Source organism: Oncorhynchus kisutch, unplaced genomic scaffold, assembly GCF_002021735.2.
Source record: "Oncorhynchus kisutch isolate 150728-3 unplaced genomic scaffold, Okis_V2 Okis02a-Okis13b_hom, whole genome shotgun sequence".
Lineage (NCBI taxonomy): Eukaryota > Metazoa > Chordata > Actinopteri > Salmoniformes > Salmonidae > Oncorhynchus > Oncorhynchus kisutch.
This window is the reverse complement of record NW_022261979.1, coordinates 5,235,449-5,249,395: the sequence shown is the minus strand read 5'-3', so window position 1 is coordinate 5,249,395 and position 13,947 is coordinate 5,235,449. Positions and strand designations below refer to the sequence as shown.

Below are 13,947 nucleotides of genomic sequence, written 5' to 3'. Positions count from 1 at the left end.
GGAAAGAGGTAGTTGTTTGGGCTAAATTATAGGTGGGCTATGTACAGGTGCAGTAATCTGTGAGCTGCTCTGACAGTTGGTGCTTAAAGCTAGTGAGGGAGATAAGTGTTTCCAGTTTCAGAGATTTTTGTAGTTCGTTCCAGTCATTGGCAGCAGAGAACTGGAAGGAGAGGCGGCCAAAGAAAGAATTGGTTTTGGGGGTGACTAGAGAGATATACCTGCTGGAGCGTGTGCTACAGGTGGGAGATGCTATGGTGACCAGCGAGCTGAGATAAGGGGGGACTTTACCTAGCAGGGTCTTGTAGATGACATGGAGCCAGTGGGTTTGGCGACGAGTATGAAGCGAGGGCCAGCCAACGAGAGCGTACAGGTCGCAATGGTGGGTAGTATATGGGGCTTTGGTGATAAAACGGATTGCACTGTGATAGACTGCATCCAATTTGTTGAGTAGGGTATTGGAGGCTATTTTGTAAATGACATCGCCAAAGTCGAGGATTGGTAGGATGGTCAGTTTTACAAGGGTATGTTTGGCAGCATGAGTGAAGGATGCTTTGTTGCGAAATAGGAAGCCAATTCTAGATTTAACTTTGGATTGGAGATGTTTGATATGGGTCTGGAAGGAGAGTTTACAATCTAACCAGACACCTAAGTATTTGTAGTTGTCCACGTATTCTAAGTCAGGTGGTGATGGTGATATCTACACAGACAGGCCAGAGATAAACGGTGAAATCTCATTCATAGCTGCTGATATCTACACAAACAGGCCAGAGATAAATGGTGAAATCTCACTCATAGCTGCTGATATCTACACAGACAGGCCAGAGATAAATGGTGAAATCTCACTCATAGCTGCTGATATCTACACAGACAGGCCAGAGATAAACGGTGAAATCTCACTCATAGCTGCTGATATCTACACAGACAGGCCAGAGATAAACGGTGAAATCTCACTCATAGCTGCTGATATCTACACAGACAGGCCAGAGATAAACGGTGAAATCTCACTCATAGCTGCTGATATCTACACAGACAGGCCAGAGATAAACGGTGAAATCTCATTCATAGCTGCTGATATCTACACAAACAGGCCAGAGATAAATGGTGAAATCTCACTCATAGCTGCTGATATCTACACAGACAGGCCAGAGATAAATGGTGAAATCTCACTCATAGCTGCTGATATCTACACAGACAGGCCAGAGATAAACGGTGAAATCTCACTCATAGCTGCTGATATCTACACAGACAGGCCAGAGATAAACGGTGAAATCTCACTCATAGCTGCTGATATCTACACAGACAGGCCAGAGATAAACGGTGAAATCTCACTCATAGCTGCTGATATCTACACAGACAGGCCAGAGATAAACGGTGAAATCTCACTCATAGCTGCAGATATCTACACAGACAGGCCAGAGATAAACGGTGAAATCTCATTCATAGCTGCTGATATCTACACAAACAGGCCAGAGATAAATGGTGAAATCTCACTCATAGCTGCTGATATCTACACAGACAGGCCAGAGATAAATGGTGAAATCTCACTCATAGCTGCTGATATCTACACAAACAGGCCAGAGATAAACAGTGAAATCTCACTCATAGCTGCTGATATCTACACAGACAGGCCAGAGATAAATGGTGAAATCTCACTCATAGCTGCTGATATCTACACAGACAGGCCAGAGATAAACGGTGAAATCTCACTCATAGCTGCTGATATCTACACAAACAGGCCAGAGATAAACGGTGAAATCTCACTCATAGCTGCTGATATCTACACAGACAGGCCAGAGATAAATGGTGAAATCTCACTCATAGCTGCTGAAATCTACACAGACAGGCCAGAGATAAACGGTGAAATCTCACTCATAGCTGCTGATATCTACACAGACAGGCCAGAGATAAACGATGAAATCTCACTCATAGCTGCTGATATCTACACAGACAGGCCAGAGATAAACGGTGAAATCTCACTCATAGCTGCTGATATCTACACAGACAGGCCAGAGATAAACGGTGAAATCTCACTCATAGCTGCTGATATCTACACAGACAGGCCAGAGATAAACGATGAAATCTCACTCATAGCTGCTGATATCTACACAGACAGGCCAGAGATAAACGGTGAAATCTCACTCATAGCTGCTGATATCTACACAGACAGGCCAGAGATAAACGATGAAATCTCACTCATAGCTGCTGATATCTACACAGACAGGCCAGAGATAAACGGTGAAATCTCACTCATAGCTGCTGATATCTACACAGACAGGCCAGAGATAAACGGTGAAATCTCACTCATAGCTGCTGATATCTACACAGACAGGCCAGAGATAAACGGTGAACACACACCACACCTTTTCAGCTTGGCCTTTAATTAATGTTACATCTTTACTGTAACTTCAGACATCGTTTTCTCTTTACATCTTTTCTGCTGCCTTCTGTTTGGTTTTTTATCTCTTTCATTTGATTTACAGTTTTGTGGGTTTAAATTGCACTTTAAATAAAGTTTGATTTGACTTGAAACAACGCTGGTTAATCCAGCAGCAGTGTTTTGTGGGACCTGTTTCTTGGCGTCGGTGATGGCTGCTCCGTAGAAGTCGGAGAAGTTGCGGACCTGGCTCCTCAGGCTGGCGTAGTCTGTCTTCATGGTGCGCAGGGTCGGAGGGAGCGCTGTCAGACGCTTCTGCAGGTCTGCCATAGGACACACACACACACACACACACACACACACACACACACACACACACACACACACACACACACACACACACACACACACACACACACACACACACACACACACACACACACACACACACAGAGAAAGAAAGAAAGAAAGAAAGAAAGAAAGAAAGAAAGAAAGAAAGAAAGAAAGAAAGAAAGAAAGAGAGAGAGAGAGAGAGAGAGAGAGAGAGAGACTGTCACAGATGCTCAATGGTGATGTGATGAGCATGAAGCACAACATCCTATAAATCAACAGCACTCCCAGATTCAACAAGCCCATCATGGCATATCTGCACAGCCTGTAGAAGCTTCTGAAGGTTGTATTAGATGGGACTCACTAAAGAACTGGTCCTGCAGGCTCTGGAAGTGTTCTACAGAGCAGGTCGCTGCAGCCTTTACAGCCTCCTCCTTCTTCTCCTCTAGGTGACCTATCTCCTTCAGCAGTTCCTCCTGCAGTACACTGATCTCCCGCTCGTACGCTGCAATCTGGGAGAGGTATTCCCATTCACATTCAGCATATGATGATGAGGTTCATGAATTGGAATGCGTCCCAAATGCCACCCTGCTCCCTATTTTGTTCACTACTTTAGACCAGGACCCATTGGGCTCCAGCCAACATGGGCCCAGTAGTACGTGACATAGGGAATAGGATGCCATATTGGATGCAAACAATACCTTGCATAGCTTGGTAGGAATGAAGGTTACTATTATACACTTTAGTTTCTTCTTCTGGTTAGTAATTTAACTGTTAAATCTCGTCATTGTGAACTTTGAAGTAGAATTTTAAAAAATCTCAGGAATGGAATATTTCTTCATGAATATTTCACAGAACATATTGACCTTTTTCTGAGGACGTTCAAACCAATACGGTGACTTTTCATTGGTTCTCACCTTGTGTTCCAGGTGACTTTTCATTGGTTCTCACCTTATGTTGCAGGTGACTTTTCATTGGTTCTCACCTTGTGTTGCAGGCGACTTTTCATTGGTTCTCACCTTGTGTTGCAGGTGACTTTTCATTGGTTCTCACCTTGTGTTGCAGGTGACTTTTCATTGGTTCTCACCTTGTGTTGCAGGTGACTTTTCATTTGTTCTCACCTTGTGTTGCAGGTGACTTTTCATTGGTTCTCACCTTGTGTTGCAGATTACTTTTCATTGGTTCTCACCTTCTGTTGCAGGTGACTTTTCATTGGTTCTCACCTTGTGTTGCAGGTTACAGCTGAATTCATCTGACTTCCTGATGTGCTCCTCCAGTTGTCTGCACTTCTCATTCTGATTGGTCAGTTTCTCTGAAAGCTGCTCGTTCCTCTCTCTGGCCTCAGCCAACTGCCTCAGCGTCGCCGGTGACTCCACCTCCACAGTTTGAGTAACAATCTGTCCGGGAAAATATCAATGAAGGTTATAACTTTATTTAATATAAATCCATTTATTCAACAAGACCAGTTTCTGATTCCAAACAATCAGACAATCATAACAGTTTTATCAGATTCATTTGAATGAATCCGGGACCGAGTGGCGCAGCAGTCTAAGGCACTGTATCGCAGTGTTAGAGGCATCACTACAGACCCGGGTTCGATCCTGGGCTGTATCACAACCGGCTGTGATCGGGAGTCCCATAGAGAGGGGCACAGTTGTCAAGTTAGGGAAGGGTTTGGCCGGGTAGGCCATCATTGTAAATAAGAATTTGTTCTTAACTGACTTGCCTAGTTAAATAAAGGTACAATAAGAGAATGAGGAGGTATTGTATATACAGCAAGGTGTCTTTTTCAGACAATCCCTACCTTGACCTGTGGCTCTTTGGCCCTCTCTTTATCCAGCTCTAGCTGCAGCTCCCTCACTCTCTCCTCTCTTCTCCTCTGCTCCTCTCCTCTCCTCCACTCGCTTTGTTCGCTCTGTCGCTCCAGGTGAGACAGCTGATCAGCCCTCTGCTGCAGGGAACTCTCCAGGTGCTGCACCCGGCTGCGCAGGTTCTCATTCTCCTACAGGGGGAGACAGAGAGCAACGTTAGAGAGAACATTCTCCTACAGGGGGAGACAGAGAGCACCGTTAGAGAGAACATTCTCCTACAGGGGGAGACAGAGAGCAACGTTAGAGAGAACATTCTCCTACAGGGGGAGACAGAGAGCAACGTTAGAGAGAACATTCTCCTACAGGGGGAGACAGAGAGCACCGTTAGAGAGAACAATCTCCTACAGGGGGGGAGACAGAGCACCGTTAGAGAGAACAATCTCCTACAGGGGGGGGAGACAGAGCACCGTTAGAGAGAACATTCTCCTACAGGGGGAGACAGAGAGCAACGTTAGAGAGAACATTCTCCTACAGGGGGAGACAGAGAGCACCGTTAGAGAGAACATTCTCCTACAGGGGGAGACAGAGAGCACCGTTAGAGAGAACATTCTCCTACAGGGGGAGACAGAGAGCACCGTTAGAGAGAATATTCTCCTACAGGGGGAGACAGAGCACCGTTAGAGAGAACATTCTCCTACAGGGGGAGACAGAGAGCACCGTTAGAGAGAACATTCTCCTACAGGGGGAGACACAGAGCACCGTTAGAGAGAACATTCTCCTACAGGGGGAGACAGAGAGCACAGTTAGAGAGAACATTCTCCTACAGGGGGAGATACAGAGCACCGTTAGACAGAACATTCTCCTACAGGGGGAGACAGAGCACCGTTAGAGAGAACATTCTCCTACAGGGGGAGACACAGAGCACCGTTAGAGAGAACATTCTCCTACAGGGGGAGACAGAGCACCGTTAGAGAGAACATTCTCCTACAGGGGGAGACAGAGCACCGTTAGAGAGAACATTCTCCTACAGGGGGAGACAGAGCACCGTTAGAGAGAACATTCTCCTACAGGGGGAGACAGAGCACCGTTAGAGAGAACATTCTCCTACAGGGGGAGACAGAGAGCACTGTTAGAGAGAACATTCTCCTACAGGGGGAGACAGAGAGCACAGTTAGAGAGAACATTCTCCTACAGGTGGAGACAGAGAGCACCGTTAGAGAGAACATTCTCCTACAGGGGGAGACAGAGCACCGTTAGAGAGAACAATCTCCTACAGGGGGAGACAGAGCACCGTTAGAGAGAACATTCTCCTACAGGGGGACACAGAGCACCATTAGAGAGAACATTCTCCTACAGGGGGAGACAGAGCACCGTTAGAGAGAACATTCTCCTACAGGGGGACACAGAGCACCGTTAGAGAGAACATTCTCCTACAGGGGGAGGCAGAGCACCGCTAGAGAGAACATTCTCCTACAGGGGGAGACAAAGAGCAAGACCATATTCACATATAAATGTGTGTTATAGATCTGTCATTCTCATTGAAAGGAAGTCTAATAAATGGTAGATCTGTTCTATGTGTGCTATTTCTATGTGTCCTGTTCTTAAGTTCAATTTTTACGCTGTTTCAGCTTCAAACAACTTAAAATTCAATATTTGTGGTTATTGTATAGGGACTAGGGTTCCGTTTGGGACTGCTTCTCACCTTGATGAGTACAGAGCTGGACTGGGAGGGGATGACAGAGAGCTGCTGCAGGAGGCCCTGGGTGACAGTCAGACTCTGTTTCAGACTCTCGTTCTCCGCTGACAGACAGACAACCCGCTTCTCCGAGTCTGTGGCTCCCTGAGGAGGAACACAATGGATTACAGTAAGCATGACGAACAGGTGATATCACACTAAAGCATGCTGAACAGGTTATATCACACTAAAGCATGACGGACAGGTTATATCACACTAAAGCATGCTGAACAGGTTATATCACACTAAAGAATGACGAACAGGTTATATCACACTAAAGCATGACGAACAGGTTCTACCTGTCAATACCAGTCCCACAATATTGCCTGTTTGTTGCCTAACCAGTATGATTTCCCTATAGGTTTAAAACCAAGCCAGTGAAAGATATCTCAATGCTGACACACCGTAGGGATTTTCACACGACACCATTTTGTCTCTGACTATAACAGCAGTGTAAACATGTACCGCGGCAGCTTTGCTGATAACAAACGGAGCAGATTGTCTTGAATGCTTACAGAGTCCGTTCTCAGTCTGGACAGCTCCTCCTCCCGCTCCTCAATGCAGCTCTTCAGTTCGTCGATCTGGGGAGGAAACAGGGGAAGTATGTCGTCTGTAGTCTTGTACAAGAAGCTTAAAGGGAAGACGATGGGATTTAAAAGGACGGATTGGATGCTGAAAAAGAGAGTCGGTTTTTTTTGTTCATCGATTGGAAATGTGCATTTGACAGTGTGCGGGTGGGTACTGTCGTAATGCTTTTAAAAGAGTATGAATTATGACTCATAGCACGCTAACTTCAATCATCTCCAAACTGCACGCAGAAACATACAAATGGTATTCATGAGCTCACCTGTCTCTGGGGAAGTAGAAAAAAGACCTACATCTCTAAATCTCTCATTATCCCTTTAAACATGAACAGGGTTAAGGACTATTTACATTCAATAAATTGAAGATGTTAACTTTATTACACCTTATAGTCAGATGGCTGACAACACAACTATGGGGGCTGATGATGGCAATTAGATAAAGTTCAGTGTTTGTGGCCAAATCCCCTGAAGTTAATAGTGGCTATTTAAACCCCTCTGAACCACGGAATACAGTTAGAGTATGGATGGATTACAGTTAGAGTATGGATGGATTACATGGATTACAGTTACAGTATGGATGGATTACAGTTAGAGTATGGATGGATTACAGTTAGAGTATGGATGGATTACAGTTACAGTATGGATGGATTACAGTTACAGTATGGATGGATTACAGTTAGAGTATGGATGGATTACAGTTACAGTATGGATGGATTACAGTTAGAGTATGGATGGATTACATGGATTACAGTTACAGTATGGATGGATTACATGGATTACATGGATTACAGTTACAGTATGGATGGATTACATGGATTACAGTTAGAGTATGGATGGATTACATGGATTACAGTTAGAGTATGGATGGATTACAGTTACAGTATGGATGGATTACATGGATTACAGTTACAGTATGGATGGATTACATGGATTACAGTTACAGTATGGATGGATTACATGGATTACAGTTAGAGTATGGATGGATTACATGGATTACAGTTACAGTATGGATGGATTACATGGATTACAGTTAGAGTATGGATGGATTACATGGATTACAGTTAGAGTATGGATGGATTACAGTTACAGTATGGATGGATTACATGGTTTACAGTTACAGTATGGATGGATTACATGGATTACAGTTAGAGTATGGATGGATTACATGGATTACAGTTAGAGTATGGATGGATTACAGTTACAGTATGGATGGATTACATGGATTACATGGATTACAGTTACAGTATGGATGGATTACAGTTACAGTATGGATGGATTACAGTTAGAGTATGGATGGATTACAGTTACAGTATGGATGGATAACAGTTAGAGTATGGATGGATTACAGTTACAGTATGGATGGATAACAGTTACAGTATGGATGGATTACATGGATTACAGTTACAGTATGGATGGATTACAGTTACAGTATGGATGGATTACATGGATTACATGGATTACAGTTACAGTATGGATGGATTACATGGATTACAGTTACAGTATGGATGGATTACAGTTACAGTATGGATGGATTACAGTTAGAGTATGGATGGATTACAGTTACAGTATGGATGGATTACAGTTAGAGTATGGATGGATTACAGTTAGAGTATGGATGGATTACAGTTAGAGTATGGATGGATTACAGTTACAATATGGATGGATTACAGTTAGAGTATGGATGGATTACAGTTAGAGTATGGATGGATTACAGTTACAGTATGGATGGATTACAGTTAGAGTATGGATGGATTACAGTTAGAGTATGGAGGGATTACAGTTACAGTATGGATGGATTACATGGATTACATGGATTACATGGATTACAGTTACAGTATGGATGGATTACAGTTACAGTATGGATGGATTACATGGATTACAGTTGATCCTGGCCCATAGACGACTTCCAGGGTAAGGAACCATCTGACTGACTATAAGGTGTAAAAAAGTTAGCTATACCTTAATTGAATTTACAAATCAATCATTGCAAATAGGGCATTAAATGGTCAAGGATTTCTTACTAAACTGAATCTGATAAGCTTTAGTAATTGTGTTTATGAGCCCAAGCGCTTCCCAGGTGCAACAAAGGGACAAGTGGGAAATGTCTTAAAACAGTCAAATGGCTGAATTGAGAAGCGATGAAAAGGATTAAATGATGTGTTTTGTGTCGTTTGTTTTGTTTTGTTACCATGACTACAAGTATCACTGAAATAATGCTCCTGTAGCATATTTGTTAACACATATTGTTCAGATGTATTGTATCATATAAGGGACATATATGTAATAAACATTTGAATACTAAATGTGTTACATATATATATGAGCATATAAGTATAATGTATATATGCACATATATTTTATTTTTAAAATTTTAAATTTTTACCTTTATTTAACTAGGCAAGTCAGTTAAGAACAAATTCTTATTTTCAATGACGGCCTAGGAACAGTGGGTTAACTGCCTGTTCAGGGGCAGAACGACAGATTTGTACCTTGTCAGCTCGGGGGCTTGAACTTGCAACCTTCCGGTTACTAATCCAACTCTCTAACCACTAGGCTACCCTGCCGCCCCAGGATATGGATATAAGGCAGAAATATTTGTCACATATATGAAAACGGCCCATTATTGTATATTCCAACATATATGTGACATATCTAGTGCCCTCAGAAACTTTTTCAACCCTATTGTTGTGTTACAGCCTGTAGTTAAAATGGGTTAAATCCAGATGTTGTGTCACAATACCCCATAGTGTTAAACGTAATGATGTTTTTACAAGTTTGTACATATGAATAAAACATGAAAAGCTGAAATGCTGTGGTTTAAAGTACTTAAGGGAAAATACTTTAAAGTATTACTTAAGTAGTTTTTTGTGGTATCTGTACTTTACTTTACTATTTATATATTTGACTACTTTTACTTTTACTTCACTACATTCCTAAAGAAAATAATGTACTTTTTACTCCATATATATCCCTTTAAGCATGGTGAAGTTATTAATTACACTTTGGATGGTGTATCAATACACCCAGTCACTACAAAGATACAAGCATCCTAACTCAGTTACCAGAGAGGTTAGAAACCACTCAGGGTCTCCCACTCCTCTTTCTATTCTGGTTAGAGTCAGTTTGCGCTGTACTGTGAAGGGAGTAGTACACAGCGTTGTACGAGATCTTCAGTTTCTTGGCAATTTCTCGCATGGAATAGCATTCATTTCTCAGAACAAGAATAGACTGATGAGTTTCAGAAGAAAGTTCTTTGTTTCTGGCCATTTTGAGCCTGTAATCGAACCCACAAATGCTGATGCTCCAGATACTCAACTCGTCTAAAGAAGGCCGGCTTTATTGCTTCTTTAATCAGCACAACAGTCTTCAGATGTGCTAACATAATTGCAAAAGGGTTTTCTAATTATCAAATAGCCTTTTAAAATGATAAACCTGGATTAGCTAACACAACGTGCCATTGGAACACAGGAGTGATGGTTGCTGATAATGGGCCTCTGAACGCCTATGTAGATATTCCATAAAAAATCTGCCGTTTCCAGCTACAATAGTAATTTACAACATTAACTATGTCTACACTGTATTTCTGATCAATTTAATGTTATTTTATTGGACAAAAAATGTGCTTTTCTTTCAAAAACAAGGACATTTCTAAGTGACCTCAAACTTTCAAACTTTTGTGTATATTGCCATATATTAGTTGGGGTGCTGGTGTTTGTCTCACTCACTCACTCACTTACTCACTCACTCACTCACTCACTCACTCACTCACTCACTCACTCACTCACTCACTCACTCACTCACTCTCTCACTCTCTCACTCACTCTCTCAATTCAATTCAATGTGCTGTATTGGCATGACGTAACAATGTACATATTGCCAAAGCTTACTTTGTATATTTACAATATTAAAATAATAAGAATCAAAATTGTCAACAGGACAACAATAACAACAGTAACAACAATAACAACAGTAACAACAATAACAACAGTAACAACAATAACAACAGTAACAACAATAACAACAATAACAACAGTAACAACAATAACAACAATAACAACAATAACAACAATAACAACAGTAACAACAGTAACAACAATAACAACAATAACAACAGTAACAACAGTAACAACAATAACAACAATAACAACAGTAACAACAGTAACAACAATAACAACAGTAACAACAATAACAACAGTAACAACAATAACAACAATAACAACAGTAACAACAATAACAACAATAACAACAATAACAACAGTAACAACAATAACAACAGTAACAACAATAACAACAGTAACAACAGTAACAACAATAACAACAGTAACAACAATAACAACAGTAACAACAATAACAACAGTAACAACAGTAACAACAATAACAACAGTAACAACAATAACAACAATAACAACAATAACAACAATAACAACAGTAACAACAGTAACAACAGTAACAACAATAACAACAATAACAACAATAACAACAGTAACAACAATAACAACAATAACAACAATAACAACAGTAACAACAATAACAACAGTAACAACAATAACAACAGTAACAACAGTAACAACAGTAACAACAATAACAACAATAACAACAGTAACAACAATAACAACAATAACAACAGTAACAACAATAACAACAGTAACAACAATAACAACAATAACAACAATAACAGTAACAACAATAACAACAGTAACAACAATAACAACAATAACAACAATAACAACAGTAACAACAATAACAGTAACAACAATAACAACAGTAACAACAATAACAGTAACAACAATAACAACAGTAACAACAATAACAACAGTGACAACAATAACAACAGTAACAACAATAACAACAGCAACAATAACAACAGTAACAACAGTAACAACAACAGCAACAGTAACAACAGTAACAACAACAGCAACAGTAACAATAACAACCAAGGGTCTAAATAACCATACATCGAACAATAACAATAAGTATACAGTACAGTACATGTACAGGTTGATTGGTCTGTCAGACACTGTCCCTCATCTTATGGCAGGCAGCAATGTAGTGTGCTGCCAACCCACAGCTCTCTGCGTCCTCCCCCAACAGGACGGGTATTTTAGTCTCATCCGAGAGGTTTTTGAAACCTTTGGGGAAATGACACTCTCTAATAGTTTTATATTTTGTACATTTTGTCAGGAAATGCAGCTCTGTCTCGGGTTCTGCTGTTGTGCAGTGGATACACAGCCTTTCCTCTACAGGGAGCCAGGTTTTCCTGTGTCTACCCTTCTCAATGGCAAGGCTGTGCTCACTGAGCCTGTTCTCTCTCTCTCTCTCTCTCTCTCTCTCTCTCTCTCTCTCTCTCTCTCTCTCTCTCTCTCTCTCTCTCTCTCTCTCTCTCTTACTCTCTTTCTCTCTCTCGGTGTGCATGCGTGTTTACATTCGTGCATGCATATGCATGTGTGATGGATTGTACCTGATGTTGGAAGACCTGTACTCGTGAGTGTCGGTCCTGTTCTCTCTGCTCCAGTTGGGAGTGCAGCAGCCGTAGTTCTCCCCTCAGCTGGCTCTTCTCTCCCTGTAGTCCATACAGAGACTCTACCAGCCTGTGGAGCCCTGCCCCGGCACCAGGGACATCAGCACCACACTCACCTAAAGGCAGACAATACTCTAGGATTATGACAGACATCTTTTGTCATTATACTCATTATCATCAGCAGTAGTATTATCCTCATCATCACCACCATCATCAACATCATCACCAACATTAGCATCAACATTAGCATCACCCACTTTCTTCATCATCATCATCATCATCATCATCACTATCACCGCTATCATCATCACCACTATCGCCTCTATCCCTCACTATCACCATTATCACCATTACCACTATCACTCCCATCACCACTATCATAATCCCCACTATCACCATTACCACTACCACCACTATCATCATCACCACTATCACCACTATCACCCCTATTATCATCACCACTATCACCATTACCACTATCACTCCTATCACCACTATTATCGTCACCACTATCACTCCTATCAACACTATTATCATCACCACTATCATCATCACCACTATCACCATTATCACCACTATCATCATCACCACTATCATCATCACCACTATCACCATTATCACCACTATCATCATCACCACTATCACCATCATCACCACTATCACCATTACCACTATCACTCCTATCACCACTATTATCGTCACCACTATCACTCCTATCAACACTATTATCATCACCACTATCACCACTATTATCATCACCACTATCATCATCACCACTATCACCATTATCACCACTATCATCATCACCACTATCATCATCACCACTATCACCATTATCACCACTATCATCATCACCACTATCACCATCATCACCACTATCACCATTATCACCACTATCATCATCACCACCACTATCATCATCACCACTATCACCACTATCACCACTATCATCATCGCCCATATCACCATTATCACCACTATCATCATCACCACTATCATCATCATCACTATCACCACTATCACCACTGTCATCATCACCACTGTCATCATCACCACTATCACCATTATCACCATTATTATCATCACCACTATCACCATCATCACCACTATCACCACTTTTCACCATTATCATCATCATGTAGAAATACAATGTATCAACATCACTATTACCTGACCTTAATTAAACTCATTGTGCACTTAAAACACAGCATAGTAATCACACACACAATGTACACATACATAGTAGTCATGCCGTAGTCACAGTAGTCACACAGCCATCATAGTAGTCACACAGCCATCATAGTAGTCACACAGTAGTCATAGTAGTCACACAGTAGTCACATAGTAGTCGCACAGTAGTCATACTGGTCACACAGTAGTCACATAGTAGTCATAGTAGTCAGACAGTAGTCACATAGTAGTCAGACAGTAGTCAGACAGTAGTCAGACAATAGTCACATACAGTGCCTTGCGAAAGTATTCGGCCCCCTTGAACTAGTGGGACACAATCAACAAGTGGGACACAATCATGAAGTGGAACGACATTTATTGGATATTTCAAACTTTTTTAACAAATCAAAAACTGAAAAATTGGG

General features: G+C 41.4%; 1 protein-coding gene across 2 annotated transcripts in view; it reads right to left on the bottom strand.

The window, feature by feature from the left end:
* Positions 1-13,947, bottom strand: part of LOC109879829 (kinesin-like protein KIFC3) — a 42,585-nt gene that overhangs the window by 9,284 nt on the left and 19,354 nt on the right. For both annotated transcript variants that reach the window (XR_004206659.1, XM_031812085.1), the window contains exons 6-12: positions 12,293-12,468; positions 6,766-6,831; positions 6,218-6,355; positions 4,509-4,706; positions 3,928-4,101; positions 3,069-3,216; positions 2,567-2,697 (exon numbers count right to left, since the gene is read on the bottom strand). Coding sequence is in view for 1 of the 2 variants with exons in the window: in XM_031812085.1 (XP_031667945.1) it covers positions 2,567-2,697; positions 3,069-3,216; positions 3,928-4,101; positions 4,509-4,706; positions 6,218-6,355; positions 6,766-6,831; positions 12,293-12,468 (1,031 nt within the window). In the remaining variant the exon portion in view is untranslated. The remainder of the gene's footprint in view (positions 1-2,566; positions 2,698-3,068; positions 3,217-3,927; positions 4,102-4,508; positions 4,707-6,217; positions 6,356-6,765; positions 6,832-12,292; positions 12,469-13,947) is intronic.